The sequence below is a fragment of the Vanacampus margaritifer genome, chromosome 13 (genome assembly GCF_051991255.1).
Source record: "Vanacampus margaritifer isolate UIUO_Vmar chromosome 13, RoL_Vmar_1.0, whole genome shotgun sequence".
Taxonomy (NCBI): domain Eukaryota; kingdom Metazoa; phylum Chordata; class Actinopteri; order Syngnathiformes; family Syngnathidae; genus Vanacampus; species Vanacampus margaritifer.
In genome coordinates this window covers 22,223,433-22,241,425 of record NC_135444.1, presented here as the reverse complement: position 1 = coordinate 22,241,425, position 17,993 = coordinate 22,223,433, and the positions used below count along the sequence as shown (strand labels likewise).

Here is a 17,993-nt window from a genome sequence, read left to right as displayed (position 1 = left end):
TATATATTTTTTTATTTATCAATACATACACGTTATTGACAGTGGCAAAGGCAACAATTTTGAGAAGGCTTAGGCACTTTCTGTTTCCTCTCATCGCCTGTCTATTGCTACATTCAGACTGAATAAGCTATTCTTGAGGTGTGACATTCCTAAAAAGTATATTTAATATTATGGTAGTCCAGTTTCATAACACTGCCCTTCAATATAGGGGGGAAAGTGTTGGAACGCGGCCAGCAGTGGCCGGAAACAGCTGATGTGTAAAACCCGGAAGTCCGTGGCATCTACCTCATAGCGACAATCCACAAGTTAGCCACTGCAAAGTAGTTTGGAAATGCTTATTGGTGCCACCAAATGGCGCTTGAAAGCACTTCAAGATCATGAACACATGGTACATAAATAACTATTTAGTTGATAAATGATTCAACACAGACAAACCACCTTCACATTAGCTAATAGCCTCGTCAATAGTATTATTAGCCACGCTAGCATGCATTCACATGGGCTAAGAAAGTGAGGAATTCACTCAAGTATTTGACACAAATGGTATTATATCACATTTTGGCATTTAGACAAAAAAGCAAAACAAGATAGTTTTCACAAAGTGGTTTAAAAAAAATGTCACTGTGCCTTCTTCATTTGCTTCCTGGTGAGCGAGGCCTCCTGCGAAATCCGCAGCAGGGCGACGCCCACGCACACCGTGGCCAAGCCGCACAGCGCGGCCAGCCAGTCGGCCGCCGTCAACGCCGTCCACTCCCTGAACAGCAGCGCCGACGACACCAGCGCCGCCGCCGTGAAGGCGGCGTAGTACACGGCTTCGAACACGTGCGAGCCGAACGCCTCCAGGGCCTTGTTGATGTAGAACAACTGCAGCAGGACGCTGGCCCCCAGCGTGGCCAGCAGGGCCAAGAACAGGGCGAGGGCCCTCCAGGCCGGGCCGCCCGAGAGGACTTCACGCGCCGCCAGGCCCAGGCTCTTGCTGCAGGGAACCGTGAAGCTTCCCAGCAGGGAGCAGATGGCCACGTACGCCCCAATGCTAGACGGGACGCCGGCGGGGGCCGTCCGTCGAATCAGCACCGCCAGAGCGAGCGCCACCAGGAGCACGTAGGTCACAAACACTGGGAAGACCATGCAATTGTCGGTCAAATGTCGCTGATTATTATTATTACTATTTTTAAAGTTGCGGAAAAGAGGCGGCGGTCACCCGGATCTGCCAGCCTGGCCTCCAGCTGGCGTGCTGACGTCACGCTCTCCGAGGTGGGCGCGTGCAGCACCAGCACGGCCGAACCGCAGCAGGTCGCCACGCAGCCCAGTTTGCCCAAAACGTTTAAACGCTCCTTCAGGATGCGGGAGGCCAGCACGGCTCTGGACGACACCAAAGTACAATTATCGCTCACCATACCTCAACACACTGGCTGAATTTTGGCCGCTTCTCTTCTTTTTTTGAGTCCATTTTTGATAAAATTGTGTTTTAGAAAATAAACGGTTTATGGGTCAAAAATGAAGTCATTTAAATTGTATTTACATAAAAAAATACATGCTTAATTGGTCAAAATATTAACATTTTGAGATTTTACAAAATCCGAGTTGTATTGGTCAAAAATGAATTCATTTAAATTTTATTAAAAAAAAACAAACATGTTTAATTGGTCAAAAATATACACTTTTAGATTTTATTTTGAAAAAATTTAAATTGAATTAGTCCAAAACACACTTGTTACAATTTTGAGATCAATGTTCCATTTGTAAAAAAGCAAACAGTATTTTAAATTTAATTCGAGAATATTTAAGTTTAAAGCCTTTTTTTTTTAAAAATTGTATTTGAGAAAATGTTGGTTTAGTTGTGAAATTGAAATGGTATTATTTTAACATTTAATTTAATTAAGAAAAATATGTGTTTAATTGGTCAATTTTTTTTCATTTTATTTTGAGAACAAAACATTTTTTGGTCAAAATACATTTTGAGAAAATCTAGATTCAATTAGTCAAAATACGTTATTTTAAATTGAATTCATAATTATATTTAAGTGGTAAAAAAATACATATTTTAATTTAGTGTTTGAGCAATCTAATCTTAATTGGTCAAACATAGACTGCGTTAAATTTATGAGAGAAACTACCAGTCTAAATGGTCCAAAACACTCGTTAGATTGTATTTGATAAATTTATGTTTTGTTGGTCAAATATACACTTTTTTTCTGTCAGACACTCCCACATTTTGGTCCAAAATGTTATTTAAGTTCTAAAAATGATAACTAAATTGTGATGGTGTGATTAGACACGTGCAATATGTATGCATACTATGTTCATTTACGTACCCGAATAGAACTCCAAGTGCTCCCAGTGGCGTGACTATGACGGCGGGGGCCGCGTTGTAAGCCAGGAAATTCCCAATTTGACCTACGACCACTTAATGACATGGAAAAATGTGCATTTTAACATAAACGTTCACCACACAGACAAGGACAACTCTGTGTCGGTGAAAGCGTGACAATAAGCACACAGAACGTCTTCTTAGTCACAATGAACAATTCACTCATAAATAAAACTCTCACACAAACCAAAACACTCTCACACACACTCATAAAAAATACATTTTCATGTGTGTGTTTGTGCCTTTGTCTTTGCTACATTGTGGGGCCCATTCAGGCGTGTTTTTCCAGGTTTAACAACCATGTGGGGACCGACTTGAATCTGTGGGGACATGTTGGTGTTCCCAACAAGTTCAGACCTCTTTTTGAGGGTCAAGACTTGGTTCTACAGGTTAGGTTTTAATTGGGTTATGGTTGAGGTTAGGGTAAGGAATGGGGGTAGGCAATCATTTTTGATGGTTAGGGGTAGGGAAAGGGGCTAGGAAATTCATCGTGTCAATGAGATGTCTCCACGACGATACAAAGACAAGTGTTTGTGTGCGTGCAAAATTGGTTTTGTAACTGTACAACACACAATACTGTAATGTCTTTCCTCATTTGAACGGCAGGTGTCGCCAAACTCACTGGACAGCGTGCCGCTCCACCACACAACATCTTTCAAGTACGAAACACCTGAGGGTATAAAAGAAAACGACATATGTCAGAATTCGGCTTAGTGAATCCATCTGAATTGCTCGCTGAGTCAACTTTGGAAGGAAAAAAAAAAAGTTATGTTAGTTTTCGTCAACTATCGTCCCATAGTACCTCGTTCTCGCGAGCGTAATATCCCCTTCTTCTGCAGCACAAACGTCGAGCCGTTGATGAAACTGGAAATAACTGCGATCGCTATGCCAACAGTTGGCTTTGAGACGCCACTCGGGTCCGAGTCTGACAACATTTAGTTAAGTTTGTATTTGCCCCGAACTACAGGAGAAGGTTTTCCGGGTCTCATCCGCCGGGATGCAGGACTGTCAGTACCCAGGATGTGGAATGGTGCGCATGTGCAGTTCGCTGCAATTTCATAACATTTCAGACAAAAAGTATTGTTTTTACATAAATTACTATATTTCACACCAATAATATATAATTTAAGGTAATTTGAAAAAAATATGTCACTGTTGGTAGCCTGTACTTATAATCATCTACAGCGTGTAAAACACTTTTGCCACATGTCATTATTTCAGTATAAATTTTGTGACATGTTTGGTAATGCGACGTTCGTAACGTCGAAACATCGTATGACGTATGTCGACTTCATGTACTGTAAAACCATTCCGCAAGCTTCCGCGCTTACGTCCCGCCTTGAATTTGGAATAAGCGCGTGATTTTACACCGTCTGTGCCGAGCGGGCGGAGCAGCACTTTGTAACGAGCGAACGTGCCGTCATCCACTCCACCCCCCACATTGGCGGCCCCAGGTGGCCAACAACAAACGCAACAAACGCCCTGTCATGGTTCTCTATGGTTTGTGCCCCATTCTGCGAACTGTCAATCAAGCTCAAATAATGCAGCATAGTAGCTGAGGAGAGGACTGCAAAGGCGTCAGCGCAAGACCGCAGGTAATGTCTTCTGAAGCCGTTTAAATGCTAATTTCTCCCCAAATCGTTTCGTCCTGGTGTCACTCGGGGGTGTGTTTCAACCCGGGCGAGAATGACGACAGCTGGATTAGCATGGCTAGCTGTGGCTAACGTTGTATTTCCATTGCGGTAGGCTACTTAGCATTAGCCGCCGAGCTAAAGGGCTAGCTATTTTGCCTGCATAAATATTAATATTATAGATTCGTATATGCAGCCGCGTTGTCGAGGGTTAACTGTGACAAGTCGGCTGCTATTTTAAAGCTACGGCAATGATGTTGTACCTCACCCTCCTATCGTCATGTCACGATAAATACACGCACACGTACATACACATACACGTATGTATCGTATGTAATTCCTCGTTGGACTAATTGGCGTTATTTTACATAATGGTTCATGTTTATTTTAATCATGATACTCTCTTAACGATGCAGCGACTCTGTGACGTAATCTTCGCGATTAAAATGAAAACAACTAAATTTAGATGCAGCAGCAGCAACCTATTTTTCTGGTCCAGCCTGTAAACATCTCATGATTGAATTTCCAAAAGTGTTGCAATCATATGATGATGAAATCAGTGGCCTGCTACTATCGTGTTTACATTACACTATGCATTTAGTAAGTTTAGTGTCCTTTCTTTGCTCCACGCTCATTTTTCTCAGAGGGCTGTTAAGACTGTGATTTTGCCTCCTCAAACAAAAAATGGTGGATAGATGTTTGTTTGCAATATCTCAAAGTCATTGAAGACAAGTCACTGAGAAGCAGAGTGGGCTGATTCTATTTTTGTGCTTTAGTTTAAAGTTTTATGACGGCCACTAAAAGTTTAGTGCAATGGTACTGTTGAAGTCATTTGACTAATCTCTCAGTATTTTATGAAAGATGATAAACAACATGCAGTAGATTAGACAAACATGCTTTCCAAGGCCACATAAAATGATGCGGTGGGCCGGATCTGGGTGCGGGCCTTGAGTTTGACTTGTACACTACGTATATTCAGCAGGCAGCTTGTTGGCATGACTGTGTTATGTTGCATGGATGAGCTCACATGTCAATTAATGTATTATACATAGTCATCTTTTTTTCATGTTTACAGGTTGGCTGCGTTGCAGCCCAGAGAGAAGCAGGGGAGGGAGGGGGGGGATTGGGGGACGATGCCTTCTCCCGCGTCTTTTAACCTCGACGCTCAGAGCAGATTTCATGACAAATGGCTCAAGATAGATTTACAGGTATGTGACACAATAATCCACAAAGGGTTGCAAAATTCTGGCAAAAAAATAAATAAAAATTGTTTACCCTGGTTGTTGTCAGCCTAAGCCCGCTGGCCACACTGGGCTACTTTTAGCTCAGGCTATCACGTCATGTGAAAGTGATCACATGTAAATGTACAAACAGTACACACACACACTTAAATGCATTGAACGTTGGATTATTTTTTTTAAATGTTTCATTTCCTTTGCCAGTGGGCCTTCTCTGCAGAAGGACTGAGCGAGATGTGGAACGAAATGGTAAAGGATGAGGAGGTAACGTTCAACGGAGAGGAATCAGCGCATCCAGGTATGACCACCATCTTGGCACGTTCAGATTATTTTCTCAGGAACGGCAAAAATGGGTTCGTTTGACCCGGGGTGCGTTCAGTGTTTTCTCATTAGAAATAACCAACCATGTTCATTGTGCATGTTGGTTACATACTTACATTTATTACTGCAACATTTTTTAAATTTAATTTTCCTCATGTCTTAAATTTACCAATTTTACAGTGAAACTAACAAAATATGCCCCCCCCCCCAAAAAAAAAAAAGGGTAGCAGCAGAATAGTTGGGTCAAAATGCTTTTGCACTATATTTTGTTCTTGTCATATTTGACTTGTACAGTAGTCTGTTTTCGTGGCAGACTAGTCGGGCCTGAATTTGTTAATGCGATGGAAACACATTGATATAGTGTACTAGCTTCACTTACCTGTCAAAATGATCGTTTCCTCTTTTGGTCTCTATGGTCGCCCATTTACGTGGCAGACTAGTTGGGTCTGAATTAATTAAGCAATTTTGTCCCCTTTAGTATTTATGAATTTGAATCCAAATATGACCTTGAAAGCAATGTATGTACCGAACCGGAAAATATATTTTTTATTTGGCGTATTACAAAAATGAAACAAAATGGCGACTCTTAATACTACTAGTCTACTACAGTTGCCGTTGCTACCTTCTGCAAGCTAATTTAAGCTAACAAAGCTAACCCCCGACGGCCGTCTTTGCGGTCTTGCAGAAGACTGCTCGGGCTGTTTCGCGGGTCAGAAGAAGGATGAAGCCAACGACAAGGAAGAAGCGGCGGCTGTGCCGTCGGCTGCTGTCCACCATTCCATCATCGACACCTGGGACTGGGGGCGGCAACCAGGTGAGATGCTCGGCCATGTCACCTATTATGCTTTTTTTTTTTTTGCATTTGCAAAGTGGCTGCTCTTAAATGGTAACTTTTTTTATTTTATTTTTTTTACTAGGGCCCAAATTTAGGCTGATGCAGATTCCGATATTTTTTGTCGTGTGTTAACGTGTTTGAAAAAAAAAAGCTAAAATCAGCGGACCAATTTTTACCCTCGGAAAGCGTCAATCAAGGAGGCGATATGTTGTTGGTTGTGTTTACTGATGCGCCTGGGTGGGACGCCTTTATGCTTTAGGGAGATAAGCGTCTAGTTGCCTTTTGGGGTCGGTGGGAGCATGACATGGTTGGAGGACTGCTTCTCACTATTGATTGAGGAAATGACATCATCAGTAACTGGATTGCCGCATGGATGAGCGCTCTCCCATCCGGGCTGAGGGTTCAAGCGGCACACTTCCTGCCCACCCGCACCCACTCCTATCTCGCACGTCAGCAGTTTTAAAACTAAGATAAATATTGATATGTAATTTGGTCTCCCGACTGTGCTTGGCTTTCTTCCTGTTTTGATCTCTGCAGTCGCCTGTTAAGCAGCAGAATAGTTGGGTCTGAATTGTTTGATGCGATGTGGACGTGTTGCTATGCTAACTTTGCTCAGCCATCAAAATGTCCTCGCGTATATTTATATTTCACTCTCCCTGTTTTGATCTGTATGATAGTCTGTTTGGGCAGCAGACTAGTTGGGTCTGAACTGGTTGATGAGTTATGGATAATGTGATGTGCTAACTTTGCTCAACCAGGGAACACCACTATATTCTTAGTTTTTTCTTTCTGTCTAAACGATTATGCATCAAATCTTCCATGTTTCCTGTTTACGTCTAGAATTGATTTAATTCCGCATCCCATTTAATCAGCAAACTACTTCCATGAATTGCACAGGCTTCAAACGAATGATGTGTTCTTTGCTTTAAGGCTGAGCCACTCCACAACTTTAGCTTGTTGACTCAAACGTTGCGGTCCGGTGGTGTGCATGACCGAGTAGCTGCGACTGCCGAGTGTGTGTGTGCTGCGCGTCCCCAACGGCTGCGCACAGCTGAGGCGATGTTGCTCCCGCAGCCTCTGGCCAGTCCGGCTTATATGAAGGCTTAAGTTATATGAAGGCTTAAGTGGATTTCCAAGCGGCTATTTTGGCCGTCTTGTTCGTCCCCCCCCAGCGCTGGCTGCTGTGACCCCGCGAGGACAACCAAGGCGGGCTGCTTGAACACACATTGAGTCAAAAACTGTCGCGTACTTATATATTTTTTATACATGTGTGCTGATTTTCTTTTTTTTTTGTGCGGGTTAATACTGTTAATGTCAAACCCTCTAACTTGGGAGCACAGTAAAGGTATTACTATATTTGCTAATACGTAAATACCTGTAGTATAGTATCATATAATTAAGGGTGTCAAAATTAGTGCGTTAATTTAAAGTTCCTTAGACGCCACTTTTTTTTTTTTTTTTTTTACTTGCTTGTACTGGGGAAATTCCAGTCGCAACGCGGCAGACACGTCCACGTCCGAATTTAGCAGTAATAGATTTAATAATAATGAATATATTTGTAGAGACAATTTAAAGAATGTGCAGAATTTCATGTTAAAGATTAGCTAGCTCTTAATATGAAAAGAAAAATGCACTGAGCTGTCACCAACGTCTTACAAATGCAGTTATGCCATCTAGTGGCAGACAAGTGATCTAAACACAAATCAATATCGCACTCTCTTTTTATAGTACAGTGCACCTTAATTTTAACAAAATGTTATGAATGATAATGAAATTACTGTATCAATGCTGCAGCTGTATTTCTATTAGTTTAACCCCTCCCCCCACACCCCACAGACACACTTTTACGTTAACAAAAGTATAAAAATTTAGGAAAAAATATTTAATTGTACATTTAGAACAGATATAAAATTTGCGATTAATCGGGAGTTAACTATTGAAGTCATGCGATGAATTAAAAAAAAAATGTAATTGCCTGACACCCCTACAAATAATTGGTGTGCGTTACCAGACGAGAAAGAGCTGAAGGATTGCCTGATGGTGCTGGTGGACGACCAGCAGAATCTGTCGGCCCAGATGGCCAAGAGCACGCTGTCGGCTCGCCGTCTCTGCCAGCGTCTGGTCATCCTGGAGCGCTACCACATCGCGCTGAGCTACAGCATTGTGGAGAAGGACACCTTCTCGTGGAAGTTCCCCGTCAGCCCCCCGCGGCCCGCCGTTGACAATAAAAGGTACTCGGACGCAAGCGTCACACGGTCGCAATGTCATTTCTTGCTGCTAAATGTGATGTTTTTTTCTCTCAGCCCGCGTCCCGACAGCAAAAGTGTGGAAGGTTTAGCCATGGTGGGCTCCAGGGCGGCGCTCTCGTTCGCCTTCGCCTTCCTGCGTCGGGCCTGGAGGTCAGGTACGAGACGTAGCAGTGAGCAGGGTTCTACAAATAGTTTTCATGAGTGGCCCGACTGTTGGCAGCTTGTTTTTTCCATCGCAGGTGAACAGTATCGCAGATGCTAACGGCTAATCAAAAATGACATTGTTGAATCACGTGATGGTTCACAACAAAAATCTAAATTCGTAATCGCTTGTAATGATAACTTGAAAGCCTAATCCAGGTTTGTAAACCCTACTTTTTTTAAACCATCGTTTGAAGTCATAACCCTAAACTTCAAGTATGGACAGTAAGTGAGTAGGTGGCCTTGAAGCCCACTAATGCGTGCACGGAATTACGCTAGGGCTAGCAATCAATTACACACTCTGATAGGTTTTTATTTATGCCGTGATACGTTATCAGAAATAATAATGAAGAATTAGAAGTGCAAAATCAGGCCAGAGAGAGTGATGAATGTTATTTATTTCATTTTATTTATTTTTTAAAGGGGAAGTCAACCCCAACCCCAAAAAAATCTTAACAATAATATATGTTCTATGCAGCCCCACTAGTCTAAATACAATATTTTGGTTAATATTGCGTTTGGTGGAATATGAGTTAAGCAGCAAAATCCAGCAGTTTTGATCAATATGAGAAGGCGGCCATTTTGCCACTTGCTATCAAGTGAAAGTGACATCGCAGCTGCTCAGGTTTCAGATAACAACCAATCGCAGCCCGGCTTCAGAAAGCAGGTGAGCTGTGACTGGTTGTTGCCTGAGCCCTGAGCAACTGTGATGTCATCGTCAGTCGACAGTAAGTGGCAAAATGGCCGCCCCCTGAGATGGTTAACTCTTTGACTGCCAAAAACGTTAAATAACGTTTAGTAAAATCCTATGGAGGAGTGCCAAAGACGTTAAAAGACGTTTTTTTCAAAACAGAGGTGAAACTAACCATTTTCTATTGTTGATTACTGAAAAACGGAATAAGGTAGAAACAAACTTTTTTTTCTGATGAAAGATGGGAGTCCAATCTTTCATTTGGTAGTATGTGTGTTTCCATAGTCCAAACACATAATTTTCTGTGGACCTTGAAAGATCAGTCAAAAATGCTTAAATCGGCTGGCACCCACGGCATCCCTTTTCTGAAAACGTCTGGCAGTCAAAGAGTTAATCAGAATGTCATGTTTAGACTAGTGAGGTCACATATAGGTCTCATTGTACTTTGTATAATGACAATAAAGGCAATCTAATCCAACATATAATAGTCAAGAAATGTTTATGGTTGACTTCCCCTGCAAAACGATGCCAACTCCACCTTTTAACCTTGACTTGAAAGTCCACCCGCGCCTTTGTGCTTGGGTGCAGGAGATGATGCCGACCTGTGCAGCGAACTCCTTCAGGAATCTCTGGACGCTCTCCGAGCCCTGCCCGAGGCCACCCTGTTCGACGAGGGCACCGTGTCCTCCGTGTGGCTGGAGGTGGTCGAGAGGGCCACCAAGTTCCTCAGGTGAGCCCGCTTCTCGCGCTTCCTTCACGACACCCGGTCTCACTCGCGTTCTCACACATCCTCGTCTTCCTGTGCATTAGCGACATCCACGGAAGCGCCAGCACCAAGGCCAACATTCCTCTTCAGGACCAACACCTGGCGCTGGCCATCCTGCTGGAGCTGGCTGTGCAGAGGGGCACGCTCAGGTACCTCACAAACCACATGTAGAAAATCCTGCCAGGGGTTTTCCTGCTATTAATCTAAACGTTTTCCAATTATCAGGGATGTGATTTTTCCGCTAATTCGCGGAATTCGGCTTTTTTTAACCCCCCCCCCCCAAAAAAAAATCGTTTTTTTTTTATTTTTTATTTTTTTATTTTTATTTTTATTTTTATTTTTTTAGTAGTTCATTGTGTATGCACATGACTCCGACAGATAACATCTTCTGCTATAACAAAGACATTTGTGGTATGCTCTAATATGAGTTACTTTTCATTTGGTCATGATATAATTATTTGTTCATGCTCCCCCACCCCCCCCCCCCCCCACTGGCCACTGCCCTGGACCTAGCTGGGTGCCAGCGGCCCCCAGACCCCCGGCTAAATTTTCAGATAATTTCACTTTGGTCAAATCACATCCCTGAATTATTCACAAACCCTCTACTAAAATACAAATCAATCTACATATGATGTGAAAGGTCTTAGATGATGAAACCAATTCGGAGGTGACCGACCGCTTCCTCCCAACCATTGCTGACTTCCTGTTTGCAGTCAGCTGCTGTGCGCCATCTTGCTCCTGCTGCGCCTGTGGGAGAGCGGCACCCGCGAGATGGACAACGAACGCTCCACGCAGGGCACCAGCGCGCCCCTGCTGCCCCTTCTGCAGCGCCTCAAGAACATTCACAGCAGCAAGGACGAGCCCATCCCAGAAGAGGAACCAGAGGTCAGTCAGTGTTTTTTTCTTTTAGAATTATAATCGAGCAGATTGCCTTTTGCGATGCTGGTTATCTGCAAACAACTTTGTCCGCTTTGGAAATGATGGAAATGGATTTTTTCCTTCTCAGGCTTTAACTGTTGGCATAGTCAAATCTTGAAACCCTAAATCAGGGGTGGGCAAACTGGGTCCCCGAGGGTCCTACAGTTTTGGAGGTTTCCCTCTTTCAACACAAGGTGATTCCAATCAACAGGATCATTCTCAGTCTTATGCAGAGCTAGCTGATGAGCTGATCGTGTATCAGCTGTGTTGGAGAAGGGGAACATCCCAAATCTACAGGACCCAGTTTGCCCACACCTGCCCTAAACCATGATTAAGACCTTAGCTTGTAACTGGATCCCTGTCTTGAAACCCTAACTCTGACTTGAACCACTAATTTGGTCTGTAATGGATTAATTGATTAATGGTTGCACCTCTACTTGAAACTCTCATTTAAAGCCCTGATTTTAAATTCTTACCTTTGGTTGAAAACAGTTGTTTGCACTCCTAACACTGACTTGAAACTTTTATTTTAAAACCTAATCCTTGTATGAAATCCTAAACCAGGTTTACATCCTTAACCTTGCCTTGAAGTCCTAATCTGGGTTTAAAATGCTGATTTGAAACACGAATCCTTTTGTGTGAAACGCAAACCCAGGAATGAAATCCTCATTTGGAACCCTAACCCTGGTTTGGAACCTAGTTTTAAATCCTAATCCTTGCGTGATATTATCCCTCAAATTGGTCTTGGTGCCATCTTTGTGTTATAATTTTGGTGGTGGTGTGACAAAGTCAAAGAATAGGTGTAAACTTGTGTTGTTGATCCACAAGATGCTCATTTAAGAGTCTTAATGACAACATATGCCAATAACATGAACATTTTTCACTTGCTCTCTGTTATCTGAACCCATTCAAGTTAATTGGCGAAATAATCAATTTGTCATTTCCAGATCCTTTCGGCACCGCTGAGTCCAAATGAAAGTTTCCTGCGCTACCTGACCTTGCCCCAGGACAACGAGCTGGCCATTGACCTGCGACAGACCGCCGTGGTCATTCTGGCCCACCTGGACCGCCTTGCCACTCCCCGCAGCCCTCCGCAACTCAACTCGCCCACCACGCACACGGTGACCGACTCGCATTTAGCTCAGGCGGCTGCAACGGAATCATTTCATTTCAATGAGGAAAATTGTTTGTTTTTTTCTTTCCTGGAGAGCTCAGTATTGTTCATTCGGTAATTTTACCGATTTGACACGTCGTCATCATTGCTCTGCTTTTTTTTTTTTTTTTTTTTTTTTTATATGTGTACGTGTGAGTAAAATTGTTCCGACGGTCTCGGACAAATTCAACTCGTAAGTCAATGTCCCGCTGTGGGTCTCGTGCTTTCCAGGGGAACATGCAGGAGGTGATCGCTTGCGGGCTGGTCGGCTGGAAGCTTTACGCCAACTTGAACGGGCCCATCCAGTGCAAAGCCCTCGCTAACGTGGGAGTCACGCAAGTGGTGTGCTCAGAAAAGGGCTTCCTCATCCTGTCCAACAGTGGCGCCGTTTACGCCCAGAACTACAAGAGTACTACCCTGGTGAGAGGCGTCCTTGGGACGCGATTATTCCACGTTGTCGCAGGGTTGCTGAATTTCTTTTCCCCACAACAGGCGCCCATGCTCATCTACGGACTGAGCTCCAGGAAGATCCTCAAGGTGGCGGCCCACCCGGAAGGGCAACACTATTTGGCCTTGTCATCCAGCGGGGAGGTTTTCTCTTGGGGCTGCGGCGACGGCGGCCGCCTCGGACATGGCGACACCACGTACGGGCCGCTCGCTACTCACATGGCACTCTTTTAGTCGTTTTTAGCAATAAAACAGGGATGTGATTTTTCCGCTAATTCGCGGAATTCCGCTTTTTTTATCCCCCCCCCCCCCAAAAAAAAATAAATATTTTTTTTATTATTATTTTTTTTTTTAGTAGTTCATTGTGTATGCACATGACTCCGACAGATAACATCTTCTGCTATAACAAAGACATTTGTGGTATGCTCTAATATGAGTTACTTTTCATTTGGTCATGATACAATTATTTGTTCATGAAATTTGAACTCTTCCACATTATTTATGTGTTAACTTAGTAATCACATTAGTTAGATATGATGATATTCTCAGTGATAGTTTTTAAAAGCAAAGGCAGTCCAATGTTTTTGAATGTGACTGATTTTGAGTTGACTAAAACTGCCATTTTATATGGGATAGTTCAATATACATTGAAAATTTATGCTGTTGTTTTGTCTATTTCTTTGTCATGTGAGTGCATTGAAAGTACTTAAAAACACGGAAAACCCATGAGCTCCGGGGGGCTACGCCCCCCCTTGTCCCCCCACCAGGGCACTGCCCTGGAACTAGCTGGGTGCCAGCGGCCCCCAGACCCCCGGCTAAATTTTCAGATAATTTCACTTTGGTCAAATCACATCCTTGATAAAAAGTTCTATTGTGTCTAGAATGAATTTGATAAGCGTATTATTTTTCATGTACAGTTGAAACTTTTAAAACACATTTTGCCACTCGTTGACTAAAAATGACATCACAGGTGCTCAGAGGTCAGGTAACGAGCAATGGCCTGTTTTCTGGGTTTGGTCATGTGACGTTGGCAAACTGAGCTATGATTGGTCGTGAGCTGAGCCTTGTGCACAAATGACATTTTCAGTTGACAGCAAGTGGCAACGTGATTTTAAAGGTATTAATTGTACTTGAAAAACAATGACGTTATCGACAAAATAATAACTACTTACAGCTGAAAATGGCTCATGAGTCAAGTATCCCTTTAAAAGCATTTACAAACAGAACAGCTTAAGTCATTCAAAAGGAAAGAACAAAAGTAGCGTATTAAAAAAAAATACTAAAACAATGTACATTTTGATCACATTTAAACACACTTACAAACCAAAGATTTAAAGACCTTTAAAAGCAAAGCAAAGCAATAAAAAGTAGCATTCTGAAATAACTAAAAGGCTGTATAGTAAAATAGATTTTAAAAATTGCTTAAAAGACCTTAAAGGAGTGTGGGGAATACTTGGGGCCGTCTTTACTTCTGTCAACTTTTTCATATATTTATATGCGGCATAACAGCTAAATGCTGCCTCACCATGTTGCCTTTGAACCCTGACCCCTACTAATTGACCCGAGTTTGTAGACCTCAGAGCTTCTATTAGGAATTCCTTCATTCACTTGCAAAATCTTTTCTAACGCTGCCTGGAGTAAGTCCAAAGGGCCAACCAGAAGCAAAAAGTACGATTTTAAAGATGACAACACAAACTTTCCCACCTTTGAAAACTCCCAAAACTTGAGAATGTGTTTAATACATTGACGCTGCATGCTTGCAGGTATCTGGAAGAGCCGACCATGATCACCGCCTTCAACGGGAAGCAGGCGGGAAAGCAGGTGGTGCACGTGGCCTGCGGGAGCACGTACAGCGCCGCCATCACCGCAGATGGCGAGCTCTACACGTGGGGACGTGGGAACTACGGTCGCTTGGGCCATGGTAAGACATGCTTACTACCCCCCCCCCCCCCCCCAAAAAAAAAGATGCCACCTCATTCATAAATTTGATTCTGTCTGATCGCAGGCTCTAGTGAGGACCAGATGACGCCTATGTTGGTGACTGCGCTGAAGGGTATGAAGGTGGTGGGCGTGGCGTGCGGGAGCGGCGATGCGCAAACGCTCGCCGTCACGGAGAACGGTGAGAAGGGCTGGGTGATAAATCAATATTAATGTAGTTTGCCACAGTGGACATTGATCAATGGCGTCCTACGACGTTGCAGGTCAAGTGTGGTCCTGGGGCGACGGCGACTACGGCAAGTTGGGCCGCGGAGGCAGCGACGGCTGCAAGACGCCCAAGCTGGTTGAGAAGCTGCAAGACTTGGACATCGTCAAGGTGTGCTGCGGCAGCCAGTTCTCGGTGGCGCTCGCCAAGGACGGACAAGTGTACACGTGGGGCAAAGGCGACAACCAGCGCCTGGGCCACGGCACGGACGAGCACGTGCGCTACCCCAAATTGCTGGACAGTCTGCAGGGTGAGGGGGAAAGAGAGCGCCAATGACCAACCGGTCATTTACATCTAAATTTTCTACAAATGTTTCCTTTATTGGCCTGCTATTGTAAAACCCTTACTTGAGACTCGACTTGAAAACCGCTTGAAATTCTAACTTTAACTCTAAGGCATTCTTCAAACTGAAATTTGACACACTGGATACAATCCCTAACCCTAATTTGAAACTCTAACATAGGACAGGAATTCAAATTTTTGAATCCCCATGCTCAAAACCGTCATTTCAAACCCTAAACTTTCCCTTGAATTTGTCACCTGAAGCCCCAACACAGTTTAAAATCCTAATTTCAAACCCTAATGTCAAACCCTTGTTTGAAATTCGAACCCAAATCTTGAACCAGAATTTGAAATTCTTCTAAACCTGCCTTAAAGCCCTAGACTGAAACCTTGCCCTATTTCAAAACCTAACCCAAACTCGAAACCCTAACCTGAAACTTGAAACCCCAATCCAGTCTTAAAATCCTAATTTGAAAGTCCCAAACCCTTGTTTGAAATCCCACTTCAGGCTTGAAACCCTACTTTGAAAACATATCCTTACAATGATGCTTTAAACCCTAACTTGACATCCTAATAGGGTTTGTAACCGTAACCCAAACTCGAAACCTTAATTTGTCGCCCTGACCCTTGTTGACCACCTAAATTTGAAATCCTGTTTTGAAACCTCAACCCTCACTTGAAATCTTGCTTAAACTCATACTTTGAAACCCTAACCCGTGTATGACGCACATATCCAGGCTTGAAACGTCAATCGTAGTTTCAAACACTAATCCAGGCTTGAGACCCTAATTTAACTCTTTGACTGCCAGACGTTTTCAGAAACGGGATTTCGCCAGTGCCAGCCGATTTAAGCATTTTGACTGATCTTTCAAGGTCCACAGAAAATTATGTGTTTGGACTATGGAAACACACGTACTACCAAATGAAAGATTGGACTCTCATCTTTCATCAGAAAAAAAAGTTTGTTTCTACCTTATTCCGTTTTTCAGTAATCAACAATAGAAAATGGTTAATTTCACCTCTGTTTTGAAACAAACGTCTTTTAACGTCTTTGGTACTCCATAGGATTTCACTAAACGTTATTTAACGTTTTTGGCAGTCAAAGAGTTAAATTCCTTCCCCAAACATAAAACCCTTTGTCTGAAACCCCAAACCATTTTTGAAACCCTAATTCGAACCCCTAACCTGTGCTCTGATCTATCTGCAGGGGAGTAAAGGAAACGTACAAATATATGGAAAAGCACTTCTGATAACAATTTGCTTGTTCTATTTCAATTCAGGGAAGAAAGTGGTGGACGTGGCGGTCGGCTTGTCGCACTGCCTGGTCCTGACTGACAACGGCGAAGTGCACAGCTGGGGCAGCAACGACAAGCTGCAGCACTTCGACACCCTCTTTTACAACAAGAAGCATCCCAAGGCTCTGCCGGGTCTCAAGTCCAAACATATCGTGGGCGTCTCCTGCGGCCCGGGACAGGTGACACGGCACTCGGACATAACATGCAAAAATACATAAAGGATAAAAAAAATATATATATAAAAGACGCTTCACATCCTTTTGTCATCTCTCGCTCTGTTCTCTAGAGTTTCATGTGGTCCTCATGCTCCGAGTGGTCCGTTGGCCAGCGCGTTCCCTTCGTGGTGGACGTGTGCCCCATGACCTTCGAGCAGCTGGACCTGCTGCTGCGACAGGTCAGCGAGGGCATGGACGGCAGCTCGGACTGGCCTCCCGCGCAGGAGAAGGAGTGCATGGTGGTCGCCGCGCTCAACCTGCTCAGGCTCCAGGTAGTCTTTGTACAAACGCGCTCAAATTCATGCTCATACACTCTATACTAGGGATCGAATCCATTAGCAGGCTAGTAAACAATGACTTGTTATTTTGGATCGCCAAATATGCGCATTCATTTCGGCTGAAAGTGGCAGCGCCTCGTATTTCTCTCTCCAGCTCCACGCCGCTATTAGCAACCAGGTGGACCCGGAGGAGCTGGGCCTGGGGCTCGGCAGCGCCCTGCTGTACAATCTCAAGCAAACGGTGGTGGTGCTGGCTAGCAACGCCGGCGTGCTCAACACGGTGCAAGCCGCCGCCCAGTCCGTCCTGCAGAGCGGGTGGTCCGTGCTGCTGCCCACCGCCGAGGAGCGGGCGAGGGCCTTGTCGTCGTTGCTGCCCAATACCGGTGAGAGCACGTTTACGTTCTAGAGAGGTTTTCATAAGCTTTAGCACTGTTCATTTTATTTAAATCAATAACTTGACAATGAGCTTTTTTCTTGTGCCAAAAGCATCTGCAAATGAGAGGGGCGTGACCCCCGGCCGCCGCTTTATGATCGACTTGTTGGTCAGCAGCTTGATGGCCGATGGCGGCTTGGAATCTGCACTGAAGGCGGCCATCGCTGCCGAAATACAGGTCAGAGCTCGAACCCTAACCATTGAGGCCATTTTTAGCCAATCAGAAGCCTGGAGAAAGTCATTTCTGGAAAAGGCACAGTAGCAACTATGGTTAATCAGACAAAACAGACGCGGAATGTTTTTTTGTCATTTAAGAGGTAAAATGCTTTGAATTTAAGCAATGAATGAATTTAATGAAAAAAATTTGATCAGTTTTTTTAAAAGTTGCAACTTGGTGTCTACTATCTGTTTGGAGGCTAATTTTAATTGATTGAATTGCTTTGAGCCAAAATGGCCACCTTCCTTT

General features: G+C 43.8%; 2 protein-coding genes and 1 long non-coding RNA gene across 6 annotated transcripts in view; 2 read left to right on the top strand and 1 right to left on the bottom strand.

Moving 5' to 3' along the window:
• Positions 1 to 543: 543 nt before the first annotated feature.
• Positions 544 to 3,377, bottom strand: nipa1 (NIPA magnesium transporter 1). The gene is made up of 5 exons (XM_077583039.1): positions 3,174 to 3,377; positions 2,994 to 3,041; positions 2,316 to 2,406; positions 1,202 to 1,362; positions 544 to 1,115 (listed from the first exon to the last, which is right to left on the bottom strand). The coding sequence occupies exons 1-5, from the start codon at positions 3,304 to 3,306 to the stop codon at positions 619 to 621; spliced, it is 930 nt and encodes a 309-aa protein (XP_077439165.1). The 5' UTR covers positions 3,307 to 3,377; the 3' UTR covers positions 544 to 618.
• Positions 951 to 1,502, top strand: LOC144062100 (uncharacterized). Its single transcript, XR_013296337.1, has 2 exons — positions 951 to 1,101; positions 1,178 to 1,502. It is a non-coding gene; the product is annotated as an uncharacterized LOC144062100 (long non-coding RNA).
• Positions 3,378 to 3,780: 403 nt separating the features above from the next.
• The window catches only part of herc2 (HECT and RLD domain containing E3 ubiquitin protein ligase 2), a 55,826-nt gene continuing 41,613 nt past the window's right edge, over positions 3,781 to 17,993 (top strand). For 2 of the 4 annotated variants that reach the window (XM_077583337.1, XM_077583338.1), the window contains exons 1-19: positions 3,781 to 3,966; positions 5,078 to 5,210; positions 5,445 to 5,538; positions 6,247 to 6,375; positions 8,408 to 8,627; positions 8,700 to 8,800; positions 10,126 to 10,267; positions 10,348 to 10,452; positions 11,017 to 11,188; positions 12,169 to 12,342; positions 12,606 to 12,794; positions 12,867 to 13,018; positions 14,585 to 14,742; positions 14,827 to 14,940; positions 15,023 to 15,274; positions 16,587 to 16,780; positions 16,888 to 17,088; positions 17,249 to 17,477; positions 17,581 to 17,705. In XM_077583337.1, the coding sequence (XP_077439463.1) occupies positions 5,136 to 5,210; positions 5,445 to 5,538; positions 6,247 to 6,375; positions 8,408 to 8,627; positions 8,700 to 8,800; positions 10,126 to 10,267; positions 10,348 to 10,452; positions 11,017 to 11,188; positions 12,169 to 12,342; positions 12,606 to 12,794; positions 12,867 to 13,018; positions 14,585 to 14,742; positions 14,827 to 14,940; positions 15,023 to 15,274; positions 16,587 to 16,780; positions 16,888 to 17,088; positions 17,249 to 17,477; positions 17,581 to 17,705 (2,826 nt within the window). In that variant the 5' untranslated portion in view covers positions 3,781 to 3,966; positions 5,078 to 5,135. The remainder of the gene's footprint in view (positions 3,967 to 5,077; positions 5,211 to 5,444; positions 5,539 to 6,246; positions 6,376 to 8,407; positions 8,628 to 8,699; positions 8,801 to 10,125; positions 10,268 to 10,347; positions 10,453 to 11,016; positions 11,189 to 12,168; positions 12,343 to 12,605; positions 12,795 to 12,866; positions 13,019 to 14,584; positions 14,743 to 14,826; positions 14,941 to 15,022; positions 15,275 to 16,586; positions 16,781 to 16,887; positions 17,089 to 17,248; positions 17,478 to 17,580; positions 17,706 to 17,993) is intronic. The other 2 variants (XM_077583339.1, XM_077583336.1) reach the window with 1 other exon arrangement.